The 25,241-nt window shown below is 38.0% G+C and overlaps 1 protein-coding gene across 28 annotated transcripts in view; it reads left to right on the forward strand.

Moving 5' to 3' along the window:
• Window positions 1-396: 396 nt before the first annotated feature.
• Window positions 397-25,241, forward strand: part of LOC141381325 (glutamine-rich protein 2-like) — a 50,692-nt gene continuing 25,847 nt past the window's right edge. For 7 of the 28 annotated variants that reach the window (XR_012401304.1, XR_012401309.1, XM_073945222.1 and 4 more), the window contains exons 1-8: window positions 397-784; window positions 897-1,286; window positions 14,066-14,170; window positions 14,276-14,356; window positions 18,333-18,446; window positions 18,715-19,009; window positions 19,291-19,376; window positions 24,136-24,275. Coding sequence is in view for 22 of the 28 variants with exons in the window: in XM_073945222.1 (XP_073801323.1) it covers window positions 906-1,286; window positions 14,066-14,170; window positions 14,276-14,356; window positions 18,333-18,446; window positions 18,715-19,009; window positions 19,291-19,376; window positions 24,136-24,275 (1,202 nt within the window). In the remaining 6 variants the exon portion in view is untranslated. Of the gene's footprint in view, window positions 1,287-14,065; window positions 14,171-14,275; window positions 14,357-18,332; window positions 18,447-18,714; window positions 19,010-19,290; window positions 19,377-24,135; window positions 24,276-25,241 lie in introns of all 28 variants that reach the window. The other 21 variants (XR_012401305.1, XM_073945223.1, XM_073945226.1 and 18 more) reach the window with 8 other exon arrangements.

A 25,241-nucleotide genomic window follows, 5' to 3' on the forward strand; every position in this document is an offset into this window, starting at 1 on the left:
CAGTCGTAAAGCGAGAGGGAAAAAAACATTTAATTTATCAATAAATATCTGGGGAAACTGGGTATTTTATGCCAGTATGCTTGTATGTTATGAGAATAAAATATTAATGAAGAAATCAGTTGTGTAATTGTATCATATCGCTCTTCGAGTTTTCTCTGAGATATAATGTATTGTTTACAGTCTCATCCGCTCTCACGTGCATGTCGTCTCTGCCTCTGAATCCATTGCTAAGCAACCAAAGACGCCGCAGCTCACAACAAAGGTATTTCAGTTGACCGACAGAATCTTTAGCCAATGAGAATGGAGAACGAGAGCGACGCGCAGCGCTTAAACCAATCAGCGTCTTGGGTAGGCGGGGAGAGCCAAAACGCAAGAGCAATCTTTCTACAATTTACCAGAGAGAAGCCGCCGGTAACGTGCGAATTAACGGAGGAAACAATGACGCGACTTGTTAAAGATTCGGGATAGCGTTATAAAAGTGTTTAAAGTAACGTAAAACCGTTTAGAGCGTTACAACTCGGTAATTATGTTTGAAAACAGGCTCACCTGCAACTCGCGCACCAGTTTGGAGAGATGTCATTCAAACAAACCGACCAAGCGGTTAGTTTCATGAGGTGTAATTAGCCGAACATCTTCATGAGGCATTATTAGCCGAAGTATCTTTATTGAGATATAAGCCAATTGTCTTTCCCGAGGTAACTTACACTATTATTAACCGAGCAGGTATTATTATTCAGTGTCTTTACCTGAGGCAGTACGTTATTAGCGGAGCATCTTTCCCGAGGTAACGTAGTTTTCGAGCATCTTTCATGAGGTATTATTAACCGAGCATCTTTCATGAGGTATTTTTCGGCCATTCATGTGTTATTTTTAACCGAGCATCTTTCATGAGGTAGCTTTCGACCATGTCGACGGAAATAAGTCTGCACGAGCTGCTGGATCTCTCCATCGGCACTCCGGACGCCGGCTCGGTGAACTTCGGCGCCCTGCACGCGTTACTGCGCGCCATCCTGGGCCACCTGAAGATCGAGAGGCTCACCACCAGCTTTAAAGAGCTGAGCATGGACCACGACGGCTCCACACAGACCAAAGCCCTGATGCTGGAGCCCTCGAGCTCGCAGCGGCTGCCCGAGGAGAGGCTGCGGCGGCTGGAGGAGCAGATGTGCGCGCTGGAGGATCTGCCGAGCGCCGCCGAGCTCATGGGCTCCGACAAGGCGCTCAGTGACCTGTGGAGCATCATGCAGATCCGCAGGAAAGCGCAGGGAAACGAGGATGGGGTGTCCAAGGTGAGCGGAGAACACCTAATACTACTAATAACGCTGTTTACATTTAGTTTCAGAGTTGTACACTGTAAAATATGCAGGCTTCCCAACTATGATGTTGTCCCAACACAAATCAATTAAGTTGATATAACATATTTAGGTAGATTAAACATAAAACAATTAGGTTGTTCCAAGGAAATCTCAAGAATGGTGTCGTTTCAGCTCATCTTAAATAAGTAGTTTAAACAAGCAGCAGAAATATTTGCATATTTGAGTGCATGTATATCTTAATATCTTCGCAAAATCTTTTTGTGTTTAATAGCAGAAAACTACACAGTAATTTTGTTTTTGTTTTTTTTTTCCAGAATTTCACAACATCAGAAAACAATCAGAATAAATTACATTATCACTTCACACTATTTGACTGAAATTTCCCAGTAGGCATTTGGAACTTTATTGAGACAATAATGCAGGCAACATCATGACTGTGAACTACTTGCACGTTAGTGATGTAAATTCAAACTCTTTTTTTATTTTATTTAACATTCTTACACATAGGCTTTTAGGCTTGTACAGAGATTTTTTTCTTACAGAGTACTAATGCTGCGTTTTAGAGTTTGTTTCAGAATAGCTTGGCAATGCACACTATAAAAATCTATATTGTATATATAAATGTATATCTTAATATAAATATATTTTTGTGTGTTTAACAGCTGAAATCTACACAGCAATTTAGTTTTATCTAGAATTTTACAACATGTAGTTTTTTCCACACCAAGCTACATTAATATCACCTCACAGCATTTCACAACAGTAATTTCTCATAGTAAATTCCATCAGTATCACTTCACAGGATTTGACTGTGTATTTCTTCAGCAATTTATTGCATTCAGAACTGTATTGTGACAATAATGCAAGGCAACATGATTACTGTGAACTATTTGCTACAACTTGCACGTTAGTAATTAAAATTCAAACTCGTTTTATTTTATTTAACATAGAAATAAGTACACACAAACTTACATAAACTCTTAGAGGGAGTAAAATCTCTCCGTGGCATTCTGCAAAATTGTTGCAAATAATTTATTTGAGTTTAATTGAATCAAACAAATTAAGTTTAGTAACGTTCAACTTAACTTGTTTGTTTAAATTCAACCCAAATAAATAGTTTACAACCACTCAACTTAAAATAATTTAGTAAATCCAAGGAATCATCTTTGAATAATTTTTTTTTAGTAAGTGTGCCCGCCACAAATACCTGCCACTCTACCTGTCACCGCTAGAGACAGCTGCCACGGCACCCCCCACAGCACCTGCCATGGTTATTTGGGTTTGCTACGGAACCCACCATGTTTATACGGGTCTGCTACAGAACCTGCCATGTTTATGCATGGCTGATATGGAACTCTCCAGAATACTAATACTGCTGTTTACAGTTTGTTACAGCCTGGCAATGCATAATGGAAAAATGTATATCTTAATATACATCCATATATATATATATATATATATATATATATATATATATATATATATATATATATATATATATATATATATATATATATATATATATATATAGTGACTTAGGATTGTAATACATTACAAATTTAAGCCTATCTCACTCCTTAAAATAAAATAAATAACAATACAAATACTTTTTCGCATTATTTACATATTTTTTGTATTATTATTTTCACATTTATATATTTATTTAAGTATCTAGTAACACATTTAGTTGCTTTTTTTTTAAAGAAGTGAGTTAAGTTTGTAAGAATCACACATTTAAGCCTATTCTACATTAAATTATTATATGAACGATTAGTCATGACAGCACATGTTTTTAATTCATTGTAACTTATTAAACTAAGCTAATCATGTTCTTACTTAGTTTTATATGTTAAGCAAGCGGTTTTAAGTCAGTTTAGCATAATATAAGTTCAATAGACTCATGAGGTTAATTTGATTCAGCTTCAAAATTTAAGGCAACCCGGATATTTTTTTACAGTGTACTCTTTAAAAAAAAACACAACGTAGATTTTCACATTGCTTTCCCTAAAACGTACTCAGTGGTTATTTTAACTGACTTAAGCTTCTAATATATTATAAATTTAATACCTCATATACTGTTTTATAAATCTTTAAATCTGCCCCTTTTAGGCTTTAATCCAAATTGTGGCTTTTTAGTGGCTGCCGCTTTAAATTCAAATGAGATTGTGCTCTTTTCAAAAGAGGGTGGAGCTACAAATGCCTTTGTGTCAGCATAGTGGCAGATTCAAAACAAGACTAGTGTCAAAACTCTAACGGCGAATGGACTGCTGCTTCTCACTAAGGACTGCCTATGCTAATGAGGGAGAGATGGTCACTAGTGGGCGGGGCTTTCCCTCTCTGATGACACGTACAAATGGAGATTGTCAATCAAAGTGTTTCTGCAGACTGTTTTTGTTAAGTCTGCTTATAAACATTACAATTAAAACATTTGTACCTTAAGAAGCTGGATATATTCACACACTGCTGACACACAACTGTGTTTAAACCCTTTATAAAACTGATTTTTGCATAATAGGCCCCCTTTAATGTCCAACAAGCCTTTTTTTTATAATAACAAAACAGGAATAATTAAACAATAACTGTGAGTAAGTGAATTCTCGATCTAAAAATGCCTTTATTATGCATTAACGTGATGTAAAAATGACTATATTAGTCTTAATCGTGAAGTGTGATGTAGAGAGCTGGAGGTGCAGTGGTCTGCTGGGGGTCTGCTGAGGCTGAATGTTTCATCAGTGTGCTGCTGATGACTGATGACAGACCACACAACAATGAGCCGCAGACACTGAGCTCCATTCTCAAATAACACCACCTGTGTCTCGAGTTCCTCAAACTACATGTTTGTCACACGCTCCTCAAACCCCTCAGAGGTCCTGGCACACTTAAATATCCATGATGGACGTCAGCTAGCTCTTCCCGTTTACCAAACAGACACGTATCAGAAGCTCAATTCTACTCTATACACCTTGTTAAGGTGCACCTATTATGCAACTGCAGACATATGCTGATATTTCACAATTCAGTGTATTAATGAACATGCAACCTTATTGATATCCTCAAAACACCATTCGTTATTATTTATTATTTAAAGGGCACCTATTTTACCCCTTTTCTAAGATTTAATATCATTATTATGGTTCTTCTGTGTGTGCAAGTTTAGGTTCAGTTCAAAACACAGTTCAGGTTTGTTTATTATAATGTGTTAAGAGTGTCATGTTGGGGCCGTGTACACAGGCCATTGTTTTAGGGGTGTGTTGCTTCACATGAAAGTTAGTTTCGACCTCCCGCCCAACTTAACAAGGGGGCGGAGCCAAGAGCTCCCATGCTTTGTGTATGGCAACAGACAGGCAGACAGAGAGAAGCAACATGAGGTCCAGCATTCAGCTGTATATACATACGACTTGGACACAGACCAGGCAGGGACTACTGTTGAGCAGGGTTTCTTCAGGGTCTTTAAAAGTCTTAAAATGTCTTAAATCTCAAAATCCAAACTTTAGGCCTTAAAAAGTCTTAAATTTACTGAAATATAGTGTTGTAGGTCTTAAATCTTTTTTTAAACAGGTCTTAATTTTCTTTTGTTTATGTATTGCTACCAAATCTGGCCTAAAAAGGTAATTTTAACTCTGTTTATCATAATGGTTTAATTATTTTGTTTACCGAAACATTTGATTAAAAGTTCTCTATGTATTTATTGCTGAAGACATCGACCTGGACATATTGTTTTGTTATATTTAGTATAAATATATTTATTTTATTATAGTTTATTAACTTTTAAAACATTTAAAAGAGCAACGCAGTGGCACAAAAGGTAGTGCTGTCGCCTCCCAACAAGAAGGTCGCTGGGTCGCTGGTTCGAACCTCGGCTCAGTTGGCATTTCTGTGTGGAGTTTGCATGTTCATGTTCTCCCTGCGTCCGCGTGGGTTTCCTCCAGGTGCTCCGGTTTCCCCCACAGTCCAAAGACATGCGGTACAGGTGAAATTGGGTAGGCTAAATTGTGTGTGTGTGTGTGTGTGTGTGTGTGGATGTTTCCCAGAGATGTGTTGCGGTTGGAAGGGCATCCGCTGCGTAAAAATGTTCTTGATAAGTTGATGGTTCATACCGCTGTGGCGACCCCAGAATAATAAAGGAACTACGCCGACAAGAAAATGAATGAATGAAAACATTTAAAAGAAAATTTGTCAATTTTTTATTTTAAAGAAAGTTGATGGTGTATACAGCCAATTTCAGATCGCTCCAAAGATGTTTAATAGGATTTAGGTCTGGGCTCTGGCTGGGCCACTCAAGGACATTCACAGAGTCGTTGTGAAGCCACTCCATTGATATTTTGGCGGTGTGCTTTGGGTCATTGTCCTACTGGAAGATGAACCGCCGCTCCAGTCTGAGGTCAAGAGCACTCTGAAGCAGGTCTTCATTCAGGATGTCTCATGCATTGCTGCATTCATCTTTCCCTCTATCCTGACTAGTCTTCCAGTTCCTGCTGCTGAAAAACATCCCCACAGCATGATGCCAACACCACCATGCTTCACTGAAGGGATGCTTTTAGCCTGGTGATGATCCCTGCCTGCTTTTCTCCAAATGTAACGCCTGACGTTCACTCCAAAGAGTTCAACTTTAGTCTCATCAGAGCAGAGAGTTTAGTTTCTGATGGTCTGAGAGTCCTTCAGATGCCTTTTCTCAGGCGGGGAGTGTCTTCCGTCTGGCCACTCTACCATACAGATGCCTGATTGGTGGATTGCTGCACAGATGGTTGTCCTTCTGTAAGGTTCTCCTCTCTCCACTGAAGAACGCTGGAGCTCAGACAGAGTAACCATTGGGTTACTGATCACCTACCTGACTAAAACTCTTCTCCCCGATCACTCAGCTTAGATGGCCGGCCAGCTCTAGGAAGAGTTCTGGTGATTCAAACATCTTCCACTTACGGATGATGGAGGCCGCTGTGCTCATTGGAACTTTAAGAGCAGCAGAAATGTTTCTGTAACCTTCCCCAGACTTGTGCCTTGAGACAATCCTGTCTCGGAGGTCTACAGACAATTTCTTTGTCTTCATGCTTGGTTTGTGCTTTGACATGCACTGTCAACCCTGGGTCCTTATGTAGACAAGTGTAGCCTTTTCAGATCATGTCCAATCAGCTGAATTGAGCACAGGTGAACTCCAATGAAGCTGCCGAAACATCTCAAGGATGATCAGTGGAAACAGAATATAGCTGAGCTCAATTTAGAGCTTCACCAAACGATGTAAATACTGATGTACATGTGATTTATCAGGTGCTTTATTTCTAATAAATTTGCAACAATTTCAACAAATCTTTTTTCACATTGTCATTATGGGGGATTGTGTGTAGAATGTTCAGGAAATCAGTTAATTTAATCCATTTTGGAATAAGACTGTAACATAAAAACATGTGGAAAAAGTACTATTGTTTTTCTTAATGACGTGCACAGATGAATTGTCCACCACAAAACTAGCAATGTGAGCTAACAAAATCATATGGTTAGTTTTGATTTCATGTGTACTTTGAATGATTTAATTATTAATTACCTACTTTTTGAAGTCACTTACACAAAACTGATCAGAAAAAGCAACCTAATACAGCTTTAGAACAGCTCGAGGGTGAGTAAACCATGACAGAATTGTCCTGTCTGGATGAACTCCCCCTATAAATAAGAAAGTCCAATGCAGCAGTATAATGGCAGCTAATGACAGTGGCGTGACGTCAGTCTTTCTCATCCTCTGATCAGCACACAGTAATGAACCTCCCGCAGAGCCGCCGTTTCTTTCACAAACGCACAGGGAGGTCCCGCTCGTCTCCTTAATCATTAATGATTGGTTTAAGCATGTTTGGAGTCATCCATGGTTATCCGCCAGTGCCCTCGTATGACCCCTGCCATCCAGATGCCATCTGAAATGATTGCACGGGTGACTGCGCAGACACTCGAGTAACACACACTGCAAAAAATAACCATCTATATAGGAGAAATAAATGACTGTTTTAAGAAGATACACACTAAAAACATGGCAAATGATCTGCCAGTAATATGCCAGAAGATAATTACACTTGAAATAAGTAAACAGACCTAGGCTTTAGTTAAAGCACTAGTAAAAAGTACAGAAGTCTTAAAATAAGTGTTATAACACATATAGCAGTCTAATTATCTTAATTGGATTTTAAACTTGCAAATGAGAGTGGTTGAGCTCGAGTACAATAAATCAGGGATGTTCAGATACAATTTTTCACTTTGGGATACCGATTTCAATACCTGAGTTCAGGATATCGGCCGATACCGGAGTGTGTATCTGTAGAAACAGTTGTGTTTATACTACTAGCAATGCATAAATAAAGGATGTTCCAATACCATTTTTTTCTTCCCTATACCGATTGATACCTGAGCTCATGGCACCGCGTACTAAGCTGAGACCGAAGTGTGCATCTGTAGAAACAGTTGTGTAGACTACTAGCCCTGTATAAATTACAGATGTCCTGATACCATTTTTCCTTCTCGATACTGATTCCGATACCTGAGCTCAGGGTATCGGCCGATACCTAGTACTCAACCAATAGAGGAGTGTGTATCTGTAGAAACAGTTGTGCCCTGTATAAATTTAGGATGCTCAGGGTATCGGCCGATACCTAGTACTCAACCGATACCGGAGTGTGTATTTTACAGTTGTGTTGATACTACTAGCCCTGCATAAAATTAGGGATGTTTCAATACCATTTTTCCCTTTGTAATATCGATTCCGATACCTGAGCTCAGAATATCGGCTGATACCGAGTACTCAACCGATACCAGAGTGTGTATTCATGGAAGCTGTAGTGTTTATACTACAAGCCCTGCATAAACTGAGGATGTTCTGATGCCACTTTGCCTTTGCGATACCGATTCCGATACTTGAGATCAGGTTATCGGCCGATATAGAGTACTCAACCGATACCAAAGTGTGTATCGATGGAAACGGTTGTGTTTATTGACCTTATTCTAAAATGCGGAAGTGTGCCTGTTTTCACGATTGTCTTAGAACTTCCGTTTCAGTCGCCTATGGGAGAAATGACAAGGAATAATAAACGGCAAAAAACGGTCAAACTACTTGCTCTACAAACAAATGTTTGCATGACTATACAGACCAAGTAGAATAATATAACAAGAAAATATCAGTTTGCAACATTAAACAGCGAAACGAGCAGTTTTTAATGTCTAAAAATGAATGGAAGTGAATGAGACCGGAAGTCTCGTGCCAAAAAGATTCAAATGGCAGTGCCCACTCGCCCAATAAGGTCAATACTACAAGCCCCGCATAAACTAGGGATGTTCCGAAGCCACTTTCCCTTTGCGATACCGATTCCAATACATAGTACTGAACTGATACCAGAGTGTGTATCTGTAGAATTAGTTGTGTGTACTACTAGCCCTGCATAAATTGGCAGAATTAATTTACGGTGTGCTTCAGACTTATCCATTACTAAAACATGAACAAATACATACAGTTTACTAGACTATTTTTATTGTCTGCCATTTCTATTATCAGACATTCAACAGTAATATTATTTACTGAAACAAGTTCAGCAACAAATCAAACACCGCAAACTAAACGAAAAAACATCTATTTAAATTTTAAAATATAAATGTTTAAAAATCAGTGCAATAAAATAAAGAAATATAACAAAAATGAATATAAATTATATAGAAAAATAACCTCTTCGAAACGTGAAATTCATTTTTATTTTTTAATAAAATAGTATGTTACTACTGTATAGAAGAACTGACTCTGGGTTTGCAGTGTTAAGCAAAGCTAGCAGGCATATGTCTCATTTAAAAACGTAGTATCGGATCGGTTTATGGCTTCAAATCTTCACCGATATTGATGACAGAATTGAGCAGTATTGTATTTTCAATGCTAGTATCGGTTTTGGAACAACCCTACATTAAATCAGAAAATGATCAAAACTTTTCACATTTGTTTTTAGCAAGATGCTAATGGCCTAATTAAATTCAATGATATATGCTAAGTTAAGCTAAAAATGCTCCCGCTATACCCAGAGATCGGCTGATTGGATTAAAAAATGGTAAAACTTAATCACTTTAACTCTTTGTGACTTGTAAAATGAGCCTATTTCCAAAAAAAAAAAAAAGTGTAGATGTTTTGTGAAATACAGGCCATACACTGTAACAAATGCTGGGTTCCACACAATCCATTTGGGACTACATGAAGGAATTAGGTTGGCTTTTAAATTTTTACTTTAATTTTTACATTTTTACAAATTTAAGTGGACTGAACATAAAACAATTGAGTTTAAAACGTCAAGAATTTAGTTGTTTCGGCTCATTTAAAATAAGTAGTTTGAACAAACTGCAAGCATAATTTTAAAAGTGTAGTTTCTATTCACTCTGACTTTAGCCTGTGGCTCTTTCTCTGGTGCTGGAGGTTCGGGTTTTCTCTACTATATTCACTCCTGTTGTTTGGCTGTCCGTTTCCTGTAGCAACTGTCCGGTGGGTGTGGAGTGGAGATGGCACCGTGCCCTGATACTGTGGCATGAAGATTCATACGGGACACCCGACTATGTGGCCGTGAGGCGATAAGCCAAGGCAGTTTGCACTTTTTATGTGGATCAAGCTTCATATCTGTGGAGAAATAACTCATGTTTTAGAGAACAAACGGGGACGGGATTGTTAAACAGCTTGTGTGTGTTGTTCATAATTGCTCTGAGACGCTAGATTAGATGCTTATCATAGCTAATTACCATAAACAAATGAGCTGTCAGGTTCATAATGACTAATGCCTCTTTACTAAAAACTGGGTAAGATGTCCTATTTTGTGAAAGAAGAAATAATAAGTGAATGTGTTTTTAAATGGGCCAGCATGTTGGCTCAGTGATTAGCACTGTGGCCTCACAGCAAGAAGGTTGCTGGTTTGAGTTCACAACACAGCAGAACTGCGTTAATTGCGTACATTTTTTTTAAAGGGGCTAATAATTTTGTCCCAAAATTGTTTTTAAAAAAATGTAAAACTGCTTTTATTCTAGCCAAAATAAAACAAATAAGACTTTATCCAGAAGAAAAAATATTATCAGACATACTGTGAAAATTTCCTTGCTCTTTTAAACATCATTTGGGAAATATTAAAAAAAGGAAAAAAAATCAAAAGGGGGCTAATAAATCTGATTTCAACTATATATATATATAAACACACAGAATTATTAGCCCCCCTGAATTATTAGAGCCCCTGTTTATTTTTTTTTCCCAATTTCTGTTTAATGGAGGGAAGATTGTTTCAGCACATTTCTAAGCATAATAGATTTAAGAATTTATTTCTAAAAACTGGTTTATTTTATTTTTGCCATGATGACAGTAAATAATATTTTACTTGATATTTTTCAAGACACTTCTATACAGCTTAAAGTGACATTTAAAGGCTTAACTAGGTTAATTAGGTCAACTAGGCAGGTTAGGGTAATTAGGCAAGTTGTTGTATGATGATTGCTTGTTCTGTAGATAATTGAAAAAAAAATTGCTTAAAGGAGCTAATAATTTCGTCCCAAAAATGATTTTTAAAAAAAATAAAATTTGCTTTTTTTTCTAGCCAAAATAAAACAAATAAGACTTTCTCCAGAAGAAACATTATTATCAGACATACTGTGAACATTTCCTGAATCAGTTAAACATCATTTGGGAAATATTTAAAAAAGAAAAAAAAATCTAAAGGGGGCTAATAATTCTGAATTCAACTGTGTGTGTGTGTGTGTGTATATATATATATATATATATATATATATATATATATATATATATATATATATATATATATATATATATATATATATATATATATATATAAAACTGACAATATTACAATGGCATATTCCTACACATGGTTTTGTCATGTTTTTTGTCCAAAAACATTATATTACGGTGGGAAATGCCTTATAGATCTCACAAATAACCATGGTCTTTAAATAGTTGTTATACACAAATATACTTCACTAAATATGTACAGTTGAAGTTTAATTATTAGCTCCCCTTTATTTTTTTCTTCTTTTTTAAACTGATTCAGGAAATGTTCACAGTATGTCTGATAATATTTTTTCCGTCTGGAGAAAGTCTTATTCGTTTTATTTCGGCTAGAATGAAAGCAGTTTTAAATTTTTTTAAACACAATTTTTGGGTCAAAATTATTAGCACCTTTAAGCTAATTCTCTTTTCGATAGTCTACAGAACAAACCATTGTTATACAATAACTTGCTTAATTACCCTAACCTGCCTAGTTAACCTAATTAACCTAGTTAAGCCTTTAAATGGCACTTTAAGCTGTATAGAAGTGCCTTGAAGAATATCTAGTCTAATATTATTTACTGTCATCATGACAAAGATAAAATATTAGAAATGAGTGATTAAAACTATTATGTTTAGAAATGTGTTGACAATAAACTACTCTCTGTTAAACTGATTTTGGGCAAAAAAATAAACAGCTTGGCTCATAATTCAGGGAACTTCAACTGAATATATTCATATATGAATATCAATATAAAATTCAGGCTTAAGCTCGAAATGTTTCATACTCCTGGAAATATCTGACTTAAAGGTTTTGTTAAAATAAAAATAAAAGCTGAGAAGTATTTATTTCCACAATGATTGCCTCTTGTATGTCGTCTCATTGTCTTTTCGGGAGAAGTCGGTGTCATTTTCGGTCAAAAAAAAACTTTCTGGTTGAATAAATGTAACTTCAACTTCACTAATAAACTTCTATGTCATATATGGAATTAGCATATATCAGATTTTAATTTGGGAATATAGCTGTATAAACACGTGTGTCCAAAAGGCATTGAATTAATATGGTACTTCATCCCCAAACCCGCAAATTTAGCGCTTGAGTTGTATATTCAGTAGTGCTTGAGTTGTATATTGATTAACATGTAAGGCATTCCTCTTCACTGGTATCCACAACACTCAGTAACTGTTTGTCAGAGCCACTTTAACCCTGTGTATCTCATCATTTCATCATATTCACCTCTCGATGTGTCCTAGTCTTCTGTTCAGCCTAATAAGAGCAACCCAAGATAAATTTGCTCATCTAACAGACTCCCTGCAAACACAGGTCAGACATCAGGGGTTGCGCAAACACATCAGAAATAGGGCGGACAGTGATGTCGCATCCTGTTTGATTCAAAGACTGATTCACAGGCCTGTGTGCTGCCATGGCGATCTCTGTCCGGGTCAAAGGTCAAAGAGTGAATTACTAAGCCTTCAAAGCAGGAGAGTTTTAGTCCTCTAGTTCAAGGAAAAAGGGGATTATAGGCTTTTTTTTTCTTTGAAGGTCCCGTGAAGTGCTTTGTATTTTTTTGTTCACTTCTATTTAAACATGTAGATAGGGCAGGGCATAGAGTAGCTCCTCCCCTTTTTAAAAAACAGCCAATATCCTTTTGTTTTTATCACAGCTCTGTCAGTGAGAGGGGTTCAGCTCAAGTAATCAGATGAAAAGCAAATGAGAAGTAGGGGGCGGGGCATGTCAGACGCTAGCATTTGATTGGTCAGAAGATTTGATGAGACACTGAAGTATGCAACCTAAGCTCATTCTGGAAACGTAGCCCATAGTTTCTGGAGACCGCGATTTACGTGGCGAGAGCTACATACGGACGCGTTTAGATTTTTTTCGAGCGGACGCTGTGGGGCGGTGTTGCGCCGCTCCGTTCCTCCTCTTCGCGCTCGCTGGCCGACGGCTCGCCTCCGAGTGGAGGGCTTTCCCGATGCAAGGACTTTATATTCTATACTGGACATTATTTCTGTTCAGTCACGAGACTTTAGTCTAAACAAAGTCCGACCTTGAGCCCTAATGAAATCATTATAAGTCAAGGCATGATCTTATTTTATTGTGCTCAAATAAGCATAATCTAGAGGCCTTTGTCTTTTATATAAGACACTTCAGAAACCAAATAATCAACTAGAAGTCAAGTTATTATTTGCTGTTCCTAAAACTTGGATAGGCGACACGACTTGACAGGTTGTAATTGTGAAGTAATGCTGGACCAAGGGGTCAGGATCCAAACGCAGGATTTATTAGCAGGACGGTCAGACAAGCAATGGTCAACACAGGACCAAACAAATGCATACAGGAAATCCAGAGTCGTGGTTGATAAACAGGCAGATGGTCAAAAAGGCAGGCAGGAGACAGGAATAAACAAACAAAACAAAGCTAGGGTCTAACACAGCAAGGCAAAACAAGGAAACCGCGTCGTAATGTTCACTATACAGTTTAACAAGACTCAGCAACATGTGTGTGTTTGAGAGGTGTAGAAATAGTCTGTGTAATTAGTCCTGAACAGCTTCAGCTTCGTCTGTTTGCAATCATGGGGATCTAAGTCAGAAGTGTGAGTGGTGCATGACTGAATATGTAGTTCTTTTGCTGGCAGACTTGTAGTTCTGCACAGGCTGGATTGCTGGTGATTGTGACACAGGTAATGAACACATTTATAGGCTGTTTTACCAATAAAGGTTGTTTTTTTTGGGGGGGTGATGACTTAATTAAATACGATAAGAGACATTCAAAGCTTAATTTTAATATCTCAATAGAAGCTCTGAATGTAAATATGACATCTTATATGAGAATGGTCAGAATGGCCAAAATGGAAATTCTAGAAGTTACAGAATTCTGGTAGTTCAAGTGTTAAAAAGTTGTCGATTTCCTAGTTAATGTTGCCTAGCTGTAAAGATATCAAAACAAAATCCAGACCAAAGTTATTTCTTATTCATTTTTTCCCTGCAGTGTATGGCCTTAATCCAAGACCTGCTGAAGGAAATCCAGGCACTCAAAGAGTCCAGAGACGACCTGAGGCAGGAGGTGACGGCTCTGAATGGTCAGCTCAGCCAGGTGAACGCACACACATACACACACACACACACACCACACAGTATCACTTATTAAAGGTTTGAGTTAATAGACTTTCAGCACTTGATTACACATTGTCATCTTCAGCTGAACGTGAATGAGTTGGCGGAGCGTATCGTGGCTATGGAGCAGTTCTGTCAACAGGTTGAAAATCTGGAAAACTCTGCGGTGAGTTTGTGATGTTTAAGAAAAAGTTCAATCAAAATGAAACCGTTTATATGATCATCTTCTTGTTCATTAATTTTCTTTCGGCTTAGTCCCTTATTAATCAGAGGTTGCCACAGCGGAATAAACCGCCAACTTATCCAGCATATGTTGTACACAGCGGATTCCCTTCCAGCTGCAACCCATCACTGGAAAACACCCATACACACTCATTCACTACAAACAATTTAGTTATTCAATTCCCCTATAGCGCATGTGTTTGGACTGTGGGGGAAACAGGAGCACCTGGAGAAAACCCACGCCAACACGGGGAGAACATGCAAACTCCACACAGAAATGCTAAATGACCCGGCTGAGACTGAAACCAGCAACCTTCTTGCTGTGAGGTGACAGTGCTACCCACTGTGCCACTGCGCTGCCTCCTCTTGTTGTTCCAAACCAAATTACTTCTACCTTGGAGATGAACTCATGAGGGGGGGCTTCACAGCAGAACTTTTAATGCACATCCGGGTTCATTTAATGGCAGGATTCACAGGGTTACCACGGGTCACTGGCATCATGGAATTTAAAAAGGTCTATTCAAGACATTGAAAGGAAATCAGGGAATTTTATTTATTAATTTTTTTTTGTTCAAGTCATGGAATATCAGGGAACTTTGTCATTTTTACTTCCTATTTATCAAGATATGTTATTTCTTTTTATCATGTTGTTTTCTGATATAGTTATATTTTAGCTATTTTTCAGTGACTTAAATCTGCCTATGAGGTAAGCAAAGTAATCTCATTTCAGAGGGAAAACAAGATTATTTTTTTTACCACATTGGCAGATTTTTTTGCTTGTATCAAGAAAAAAAAAACTATGAGTCTAATTTACTAATAATTATGTACATTGTGTGGTATTTATGCACGGAATATTTCTGCCTAATTTACAACACATGTTTGTGCACATGCGTTTGTAAGTTTTTCAAACTTAATCTTCTGCTTGTGAATTTGGAGTGTTATTTACTAAATGAGTGGCTGTGTGCATGATTTGCATAATACACGCACACACCAACTCTATATAAGGGCGTTCTGCAAAGAGAGGGGGATTAATCAAATTCTTGTTTGGACCAGAAAATACAATAGGCTCTGTTTTAATGATCTAGTCGCAAAGTCTAAAGTGCATGGCGCAAAAACATTAAGGGAATCCGCCCAGGCGCATGGTCTAACAGGGTTGTGCTTATTCTCTTAATGAGTTCTGGCTGGGTTTTGAGCATAATGTACAATAAACCAAGCAGAGTCTCATCTCACATTCCCTTTAAAAGTCAGTTGTGTCGCTCCATGGCGCATTTGCTTTTTACATGGCGGACTTTGTGGAAAAACTGAACGCTTCACTAGCGAGAAAACAGTTAAACAGAGCATCTGCAGCGCGAGGATAAAGAACGAGCCTCCTCCATTCAGCCTCCTTACTTTCTCTTTACTTCTTTACTTTGGTGGAGTAAGAAAACAGTGGAAACTCACTCCACTTAACACATCCATCAGCGCACGTTTAATTTCTTTTGTTAAGTGTATAGATTTGTGTCAAAACTATTTCTAAATTCAGTTTTAATCTCCAGCAAAGGAATAAATGAACAATAATAATCAAGTGTGGTCAGAAAACTGAGTTATATCCAAACACACGTCCTGTTCTTATGCCCCATATGTTGATGCAGACGTCTCCAAAACCCCACAGCTGGACAAATCTACACTTGTGTTTATTATATCAAATATAAATCTGCATATAATAATTACTACTACTAATAATAATAACATTATACACATGCAGATTGTCATGAATAAACTGAAAAAGCTCCCCGAGGTGAAGAAGGCATGGAGGCAGTGCTGTTTATATTGATGTAGAAAATAATCACTTTTGTATCATTTTAAATCTTTAATTGTTTTCACATGTAAAGATATTTGTGTATTGCTGTATATCCTGTGTGTATTCAGCAATGTGTAAGCGTTTGCAGCTGCATCGGTGTATAACTAACGCACTCTGCTACACATTAGAGCAGCTTTTAGTTGGTCAGTGGTGCGGTCTATTCCAGTTCCTCAAAATAGCATTGCACCAACAATACGCCTTCACACACCTCCTTTCTATACCGGAGCACCCATGATTGCGCAAAGTGGAACAAATGAATTTCCAATTGAAATAACATGGCACAAAATGTGTAAATTAGAGTTGCACTGGGCTGAAAATGGCAGCAAATCACTCCAAACACGTCTTGCGGCTTATTGCACCAGGCGTATGATAGGTCCCAACATTTAAAGTACCCTTGCGTGTGCTGTGTTTTGAGGGTTGACAGAAGGATCTGAGGTTTAAACTGCATCAGATGCACCAGACGGATCCAAAACCACGAAACCCAGATTATTTTGTTTTGACAACCTTTTTTCCTTCTCAAATGCTTCTTGATTTAAGAATTTTTAGATATTTAGACTATAAACAAGATGAAAATTTAAAGTAAGAAAAGCTTCTTTTTTTGCAGTGTGGAAACATGGCTGCTTTCCCCCAACATTCTTCAGTTTATCTTATTTTGTGAGAAAAAAAAATGAATCAAAGTTTAGATCCAATCCACTTGAGTGACCGTTCATTTTAGTGGTTTTGCAGTGAACAGAAGAAGTGCAAAAAATGCTGGGTTTAAAATGGATTTCTTAACACTTAGGGCACTATCATACACCCGGCGCAGTGTGGCGCAAGGTGTGGCGCAATAGTCTTTTGGTAGTTTCAGCTTGGCACAAGAGTGATTTTGAGGCGTTGCGCTGCGTTGTTTAAATAGCAAATGCATTAGCGCTCATTTGTGCGCTCATAGACGTTCTGGTCTATAAAGAAAGGTGTTCTGAGGCGGACCGCTGGCGCGTTGCTATTTTGAGAAACTATAATAGATTTTTCATTACAACAAAACTAACCCGGTCTAAACTCCAGCGCAGAGTTGCACCTCGCTTACACACTGCTTAATACACACAAGAGAGCAATAGCCAAATATCTTTACATATGAAAAAATGTAAATATTAAGGATATATAGGATATAATAAGAATAGATATAGGATATAAATATAAAGGATTAAAATATTACAAAACATATTATTTTCTAGCCTACATAAATATGAAAAATCACTGCTTTTATGTCTTCTTCATCTCGGGAGGCTTTTTCAGTTCATTCAGAACAATTTGCTTTTGTATAATGTTATTATTATTAGCAGGATTATTTATTATATCCATATTTATATTTGTATTATTAAAAACAAGCTTAGGTTTGTCCACCTGTCAGGTTTTAGATCATATGGGGCACAGCATGTGTTTTAGGATATCACTCAGGTTTTTGAGCACATTTCGTTATTATTATTCATTTATTCGTTTGCTGGAAATTAGAACTGAATTTAGAAATAGTTTTAAAACAAATATTTGCGCTTAACAAACAAAATTAATTATTTATAGACTAATTGATGTCTGTGCGTAAAGGTTTCCCCATCCAAGAGCGAAAGTGAAAATGATCCATTATCTCTCATTCTCACGCAGTAGATGCTCTGTTTAACTGTTTTCTGTTAACTGTTTACTGTTTGCTTGTGAAATGCTCAGTTTTTCCACTTAGACTTACTTTGCGTCCTGTAAATAGTGAATGCGCTCTTTGCGTGACGCAGCTGACTCTTAAAGGGAATAGGAGACGAGACTCTGATTGGTTTATTCTCAAAACACACCTATAACTCATTAAGAAAATAAACTCAACCCTTTTAGACCATGCGCCGAAGCGCAAGGCAGATTTCCCGTCCTTAAATTAGCAAAAACGCGTCCTGACACGCCCTGAAAGCGTTTGCGCCCTGCGTTTTGCGCTTTGCGCTTTGCGCATGGACCGTCAAAATAGAGCCCTTAAAGTTCAACTAAAATACAACAAACATGAATAATATTAGCTTCCTCTCCTCTCTCTGTCTCTTTGTCTCTCTCTCTCTCTTTCTCTCTCTTTCAGAAAGAGCTGAAGGATAAAATGGCGCAGTACCCCAGTCCAGAGGAGCTGACGCAGTGTGTGACATGGGAAGTGATGCAGGCTGCGCTCATCAGCGAGAATCCGAAAACCCAGGAGGCACGTCCAAACCACAATACACAACATGTAGCATTCAGAAGCCAATAACCTTTTCGGAGCCGTCCTAAATCTCACAGCGTCTTATCACAGTCGCTGTTTGCACTGTGCGGGCGGCAGCTGCAGATGAGGCAAACATTGACCCGAATGAATGATTCGCTAAATGCAAATGCATAACCAACATCTACAAACACACACCGGGGCCAAAAATCAGCACATCTATCTCGGACGCGTCACACTTTGTAAATGACATTCTCTCTTGCATTCCTAGGGTCTGCACGCTGCTAAACACACCGAACCCGTTCACCCTTCGAGCCTAGGGAGCCAAGGTAATATGCATTCGCCTTCCAATGCATCTGATGGGGCGCTGTGCGCTGGGATGGGCCGACAAATGTCACGAATCAGCATTGGGGCTGAGCGCTACCCAGAGACTGTCGGGGCTCTGATGGATTTGGCCAGACTGAAAGACAGGCAAGAGAGTGTGGAGGCCCGTGTGGCGCAACTGCAGGCAAACAAGGCCGATCTGAGCCAGCTTCAACATCTGCATGATCTCCTCACTGCCATAGGTACAACACCGAAAGCAGCGGCGCACTCAGAAATATGCTTTATTATGTCTATCATCTTTGCACTTGACAATGGGGCGTTGAATTATTAGTCTCTGTAAAATCTGTATTTTCATAGAGATTTGGAGGATGAGTAAATGATGTGCATATTTGAATCTTTGTGTGAACTATCCCTTTGAGTTCATTCTTAATGCCCCCTTTAAGAATACAGCTGTCATCTACAGTGAACTATTTGTCGTCAGTATGGTTGTGTATGCCTGATGTTGACATTTTCTATGATGTAGAGCAGAAGCAGATTCCCGATCATGTGCCAGAACAGCTGAATCATCTGAGGACTCTTGTGGACAGTCTTCTAGCTGATAAAGAGAAGGTATGAGACTAATATGAGCATGTTATATATACTGGGCCTGTCACAATAATCAATATATCGCACAGCACATGGACAGGCCCTCAGTTATTTTTGATGATGCAAGATATATCACCCATATATAAAACCAAAGCTGATGGCCTGGCTGGGTGAGTTGGCTTTTATGTGTGAAGTTTACATATGAAGAGTTTCGTTGCAAAATGAGATATATCCATTTTGAAAAATGTTGGTTATTTGACATTATTATTTAAGACATCAACAGTCAAGTTCATTCACCATTTTTGTACATTAAACTATGACTTGAGCTCAGTGAAGGCCAGGAACACAATATTCTTCAAATCCAGGATATTTTTTATTTAACTTATGTTCATAAGTAAGTAAAAAACCAAGCAACATATTAATCGTAACATTGTCAAACATCTTAAATTAGTAAAAAAAAAAAAAAACAATACATCATAAATATATGGAATAATAAATACAAAGATTGATTAATAATAATAAGATTCTGAGTTAGATTTGGGCAGAATGTACACAACATAACATAACTTTTTTTTTTTTTGCAAAACGCTATATATCCACCTTAGGCTATATTCTACTACAGTAATACCATTATGGAAAGCTGGTGAATCAATGTTTTGTTTGATAAGTAAGATTGAGTTGGTTAGATAAACGACTTGTAGCTTGTTACAGAAAGAGTGGAGGCTCCTTCCACACCGCTGCTGAAAACCAAACCTGTATGATCAGAGCGGAAGGAGCCGCGGTGTCACAGTTCTCACAGTTTCTCACAGAGTCCACGACACAAGCTCGTCTCGCCCTGTCATATTTAATTAATTATTTCACTGTAATAATAACAATAATAATAATAGCTTATTTATTGGTTGTTGTGAAAAAGCAAAACCGTTTATTTTCCTCCATAATAACCTGTGCCCTTTATGTTCCCTAATAATAAATCAACGACAGCAAGAATTAACGTGAGGTTTTAGGCTATAAATAATAGGTGCAACCGCATGAATAAATCTTCAGATAGGCTACTCAGCTACATGTATGAAATTATTTAAAAAATAAACTTACAAAAGACACTTTGGAAATGTCGCCTTGCAGACAGGTGTCTTGTGATGGGGAGGAGCGCAGGAAAAAAGGCTCTCCTTGGCCTTCCTCTTGACATCAGCGGAGACTCGTTCCCTGCTGCATTTGTGTATTGTTGACAGACGCAAGAGTATTTTTTTCTGGTCCATTTTTTTAGCTTTTTTATACATTTATCCCAGGAGATGGTGAGCTCGCGCAGCATATTGAACGTTCTATAACTGTTACATCGCACTTTGCAAAGAAACTGGTGTGGCGGATAATGCGTTTTATGAAAAAATACATTTTGTAATTGGCATAAAATGTATATTCTTAAATGTTATTAATGGCAGAAATTCAGAATAGTTGGCGGTTCATTACACTGTGGCGACCACTGATGAAATAAGGGACTAAGCTAAAGGAAAATAAATGAACCTCGTCTTAATGAAGCACTTAGCAATGCACACTACTAAGTAAAAATCGAATTTTGATTTGTTTACAGTAGGACATTTACTAAATGTCTTCAATTATTACAATCTTTACTTACTAGTCTAATGATTTAAAGCGAAATCTCTCATTTTGACCCTAGCCATGTATAATTGGCTGCTGCCACAAAGACACCAGTGCAACATAAGCCTGGTTTTGGGTTTCAGGGTCACATATCAGAAGTGTTAACACTGTGACTTTGTGTTTGTTTGATCCTCCTGGTTGCTCAGTCACGGGCATGAGTTTAGGGTGGATCTGTCTGATTGACTGACACAAATCACACACTTCACCTTGCAGAACAATAGGGGAACGTCTGTTTGGCTGATTACATGAGCTAGAAAGATGACAACATGTTCCGACAGAGACCTGAAGGGGTATTTGACCTGAAAATGATAATTAAAAGGATAGTTCAGGGTGGCACGGTAGCTCAGTGGTTAGCACTGTGTCCTCAGATAGCATTTCTGAGTGGAGTTTGCATGTTCTCCCCGTGTTGGCGTGGGTTTCGCCTGGGTGCTCCGGTTTCCCCCACAGTCAAAACACATGCGCTATAGGGGAATTGATGAACTAAATTGAGCGTAGTGTATGAGTGTGTGTGTGAATGAGTGTGTATGGGTGTTTCCCAGTACTGGGTTGTAGCTGGAAGAGCATCCACTGCGTAAAACATATGCTGGAATAGTTGAAGGTTCATTCCACTGTGGCGACCCCTGATTAATAAGGGACTAAGCTGAAGGAAAATGAATGATTAAGGTGTGTACATGAGTTGCTTTTTGAATGTTCCTTTCATGTTCGCATTGTACGTTATAGTGCATAGTTCGATTAACGCCATTACGTCAAACTTCAACGCTACTGAAAATCAGCGTTTGTACAGGACTTCAATAATGCCACTAAAACAGGCATACTCCTAGTCCTAATTTGATTTCTGTTTAGTTTCATTAAGACTTTAGTCAGATTAAGCTCATCAAAAATCGCTGTTTACATGGTCAACTTTTAGGCCCAATCCCTTTGAAGGAAGCTTGAAGGTGTAGGGCTAAGGGAAAGAGCTAAATACCCCTCGAAAGGGGGATTTTTCAGGACCACACTTGAAACCAAGGGGCAGGGCCGGCCCAAGCCTTCAGGGGGCCCTAAGCAGGATTTTATTTGGGGCCCCCTTGGTGCAAACAATATAAAAAATTATCATCAATCCTTGATAATTCGCGCACTATAAATTTAAAACACACATTATCGATTTTATTCATTGTAGTTGTGTTGCTTACATCATAAAATATATGTTTTAAGACAATTCTTAATATTATTCTGCAGAAACAACTTCCTATTGATCCAACTTTTTATATAACTACTTGCCACAAATGTTAATAATTAGACACAAAACATTAATAAGCAAATATCTATTTAAATTAAAATCAAATTAAATCAGGAAGCATTTTTTAGACATACTCGCATATCAATCAAATTACTAAATATGTACAAAAATTGTTCAGTTTTCAGAAATAATTCTAAATTAAGTGAATTTTTTTGTAAAACAAATTAATCTGCCAATGAGATAAGTAAAATAATCTTATTTAAAATCTAAAACAATATTTTTATTTACCCTAATTGGCAGATTATTGAGCTTTTTTTAATGAAAAATTCACATTATTTTGACTAAATATCCTTCTAGAAAATGCTTATTGGTTTAAGAATTTTTAGATATTTGGACTAAAAATCACACAAAAACTATAAGAAAGAAAATAAGCTTTGCAGTGTATTTAACAACTGTCAATTTTATAAATCAGAAGCTTATTTTTTTAATCGCCAAGTTCATAAAAAAAGCATTTTGCTGCTTACGGGAAGCGCCACCTGGTGGCGGCTGGGTGTACTGTAGCTAAAGCGGTTATCTGCTGCAGTCAGTGTGAAAAAAATGATTAATTAAATCAGATCTTTTGTAAATTTAAGTAAATATCTCGGCGCCTGAGTATGTATTGCGGTCAGAAATAACACTATAAATGGGCATATATTTTGTCCCACCACTAATCCACAACTCAACAAACTAAAACGAAAGTCACACAAGAATTTCAAGCACTCTTGGGGGCCCCCTGGTGGCCACGGGGCCCTAAGCAGCCGCTTAGTTCGCTTATGCCTTAAGCCGGCTCTGCCAAGGGGTAAGAAAATTTCCCAGAGTACACCAGTTACAGCAGCAACATGGCTGCAAACGGAAGTCAGGAGATCCACAAATTATTATTTTTTGTCATTATCATGAATTTTTACAACAAACAAGCATATGTTAATATATTCATGAGCGCATTCGTGTTTTACCGGCATGCTTTAAAAAAAAAAAAACGCATAAATAAAACCAGCTAAATTTGGCTAATCCCAACACAACCTCACGGCAATTCGTAACTTAGATTTAGTGGCTAATTCGTATGAATTCGTTCGATCTAATTCGTGCAATTTAGTACGATTTGCTCATCACCCAATGACGGGTGGGGTTGGGTGCCACGCCTCCTTTTTAAAATTGTACAATTTCGTACGACTGAACTCGAATGAATTCATACGAATTAGCCACTAAACTGACAAAGCCTAAAATACTTACATTTCCTCGTGAGATCAGGCTGATATGCCTAATAATAACTCCTTTAGAGCAGTCCCACAACAGTTTAGTGTCTGGGAATGAGCTCTTTACAGTGTCTGCTTTAATGTTAATGATGCTTTCATGTGTTTACATGATGAACAAGGCCACTGTGTGAATGCGCAGTATAGTTATGATCTTATTGACAAATTAGATCGTTATGATTACATAATATATGCCTTCAGTGATTTCCTGAAGATAAATACCAAAAAACAACACAACTGGAATAACTACAGGAGTCGCCAACGTCTGATCTCATATGAAGCAAGAGATTGCGATGACATGTGATGATGTGTGCAGGTGCTGTAGTGCTGTCCCAATTCTTATAGGTAAAGCCCTTCCCCTTCATGCTCTGTTTCAAGGGCCAAGGGGAAGGGGTAGGGGTACTAAAATAGAATTTTGAATGGGCCGTAGTCAAAGTATAGTTACTGATATCCATGTAAATGTACTGAAGGTCATCAGAAATCTCTGTTTGTACTCTTAATGTTTTGTCCTAATCGTTAAAAAAATTCTGAGTATTGGCGTTTATGTAAACATATTCAATGTGAAGACAAACACAGACACACACAGAGACAGCAGCAGAGTGTGTGAGTGTAGTGACTCCTGTAGGTGTCAGATGTGGAGAGTGTGTTGATGGACATGAGCGCAGAGAGCTCCGAGTCTGCGGGACAGAGTTCAGGTTCAGACGGCGCTGCGCTCACAGATGCCTCACAGATGCAGCAGCTCACCCTGCAGACCACACACATCAGGTACAGAAACGGGACCCCACAGCGGTCATGCATGTATGGAGCACAATCTATGCCAAAAGTATTTGAAATCAAAGAAGCTTGTCGAATCGCACTAACTAAAAAATAATGCTCTGAATTAACAGGCCTTGAATAACTAGGGTTTGAATATTTAGGTCCTGAAATTTACCATAGTAATATAGAATATTAGGGCTGTTCCAATACAAATGCTAATATCGGAAATACTTGCCGATACTGCTAAAATTCTAGCATAGGTATTGCTGAGTATTTGAAACCATGAACTGATACGATACCATCTTTTAAGATGAGACATATACCCGCTAGATTTGCTTAACATGGCAAACACAGAGTTAGTTCTTCTTCGCAGCTCAGAATGCAAACGCAGGAAGTTAACAGCGACCACTGTTAGAGCAGTGAAGAGGAGGGTAACGCGCTTTATTATTTAAAAATATATTTCTGAACTCTAAGTTTCAAAGAGTTTTTTTTGCATTATTCATGTTCATTTGGTATCGGGAAGGGAAAAAGAGTTTAGAAAGATCTTTAATTTATGCAGGGCTAGTAGTATAAACACAACTGCTTCTACAGACACACACTCAAATATCGGTTTAGTACTCAATATTGGCCGATAACCTGAGCTCAGGTATCAGAAACGGTATCGGGAAGGGAAAAGGGTATCGGAACATGCTTAATTTAAGCAGAATTAGTAGTAAAAACACAACTGTTTCTACAGACACACGCCCATGTATCGGTTCAGTTCTCTGTATCAGCCGATAACCTGAGCTCAGGTATCAGAATCGGTATCAGGAAGGGAAAAGGGTATCGGAACATCCTTAATTTATACAGAATTAGTAGTATAAACACAACTGCTTCTACAGACACACACTCAAATATCGGTTCAGTACTCAATATCGGCCGATAACCTGAGCTCAGGTATCAGAATCGGTATCGGGAAGGGAAAAGGGTATCGGA

This window comes from Danio rerio, chromosome 3 (genome assembly GCF_049306965.1).
Source record: "Danio rerio strain Tuebingen ecotype United States chromosome 3, GRCz12tu, whole genome shotgun sequence".
Classification (NCBI taxonomy): domain Eukaryota; kingdom Metazoa; phylum Chordata; class Actinopteri; order Cypriniformes; family Danionidae; genus Danio; species Danio rerio.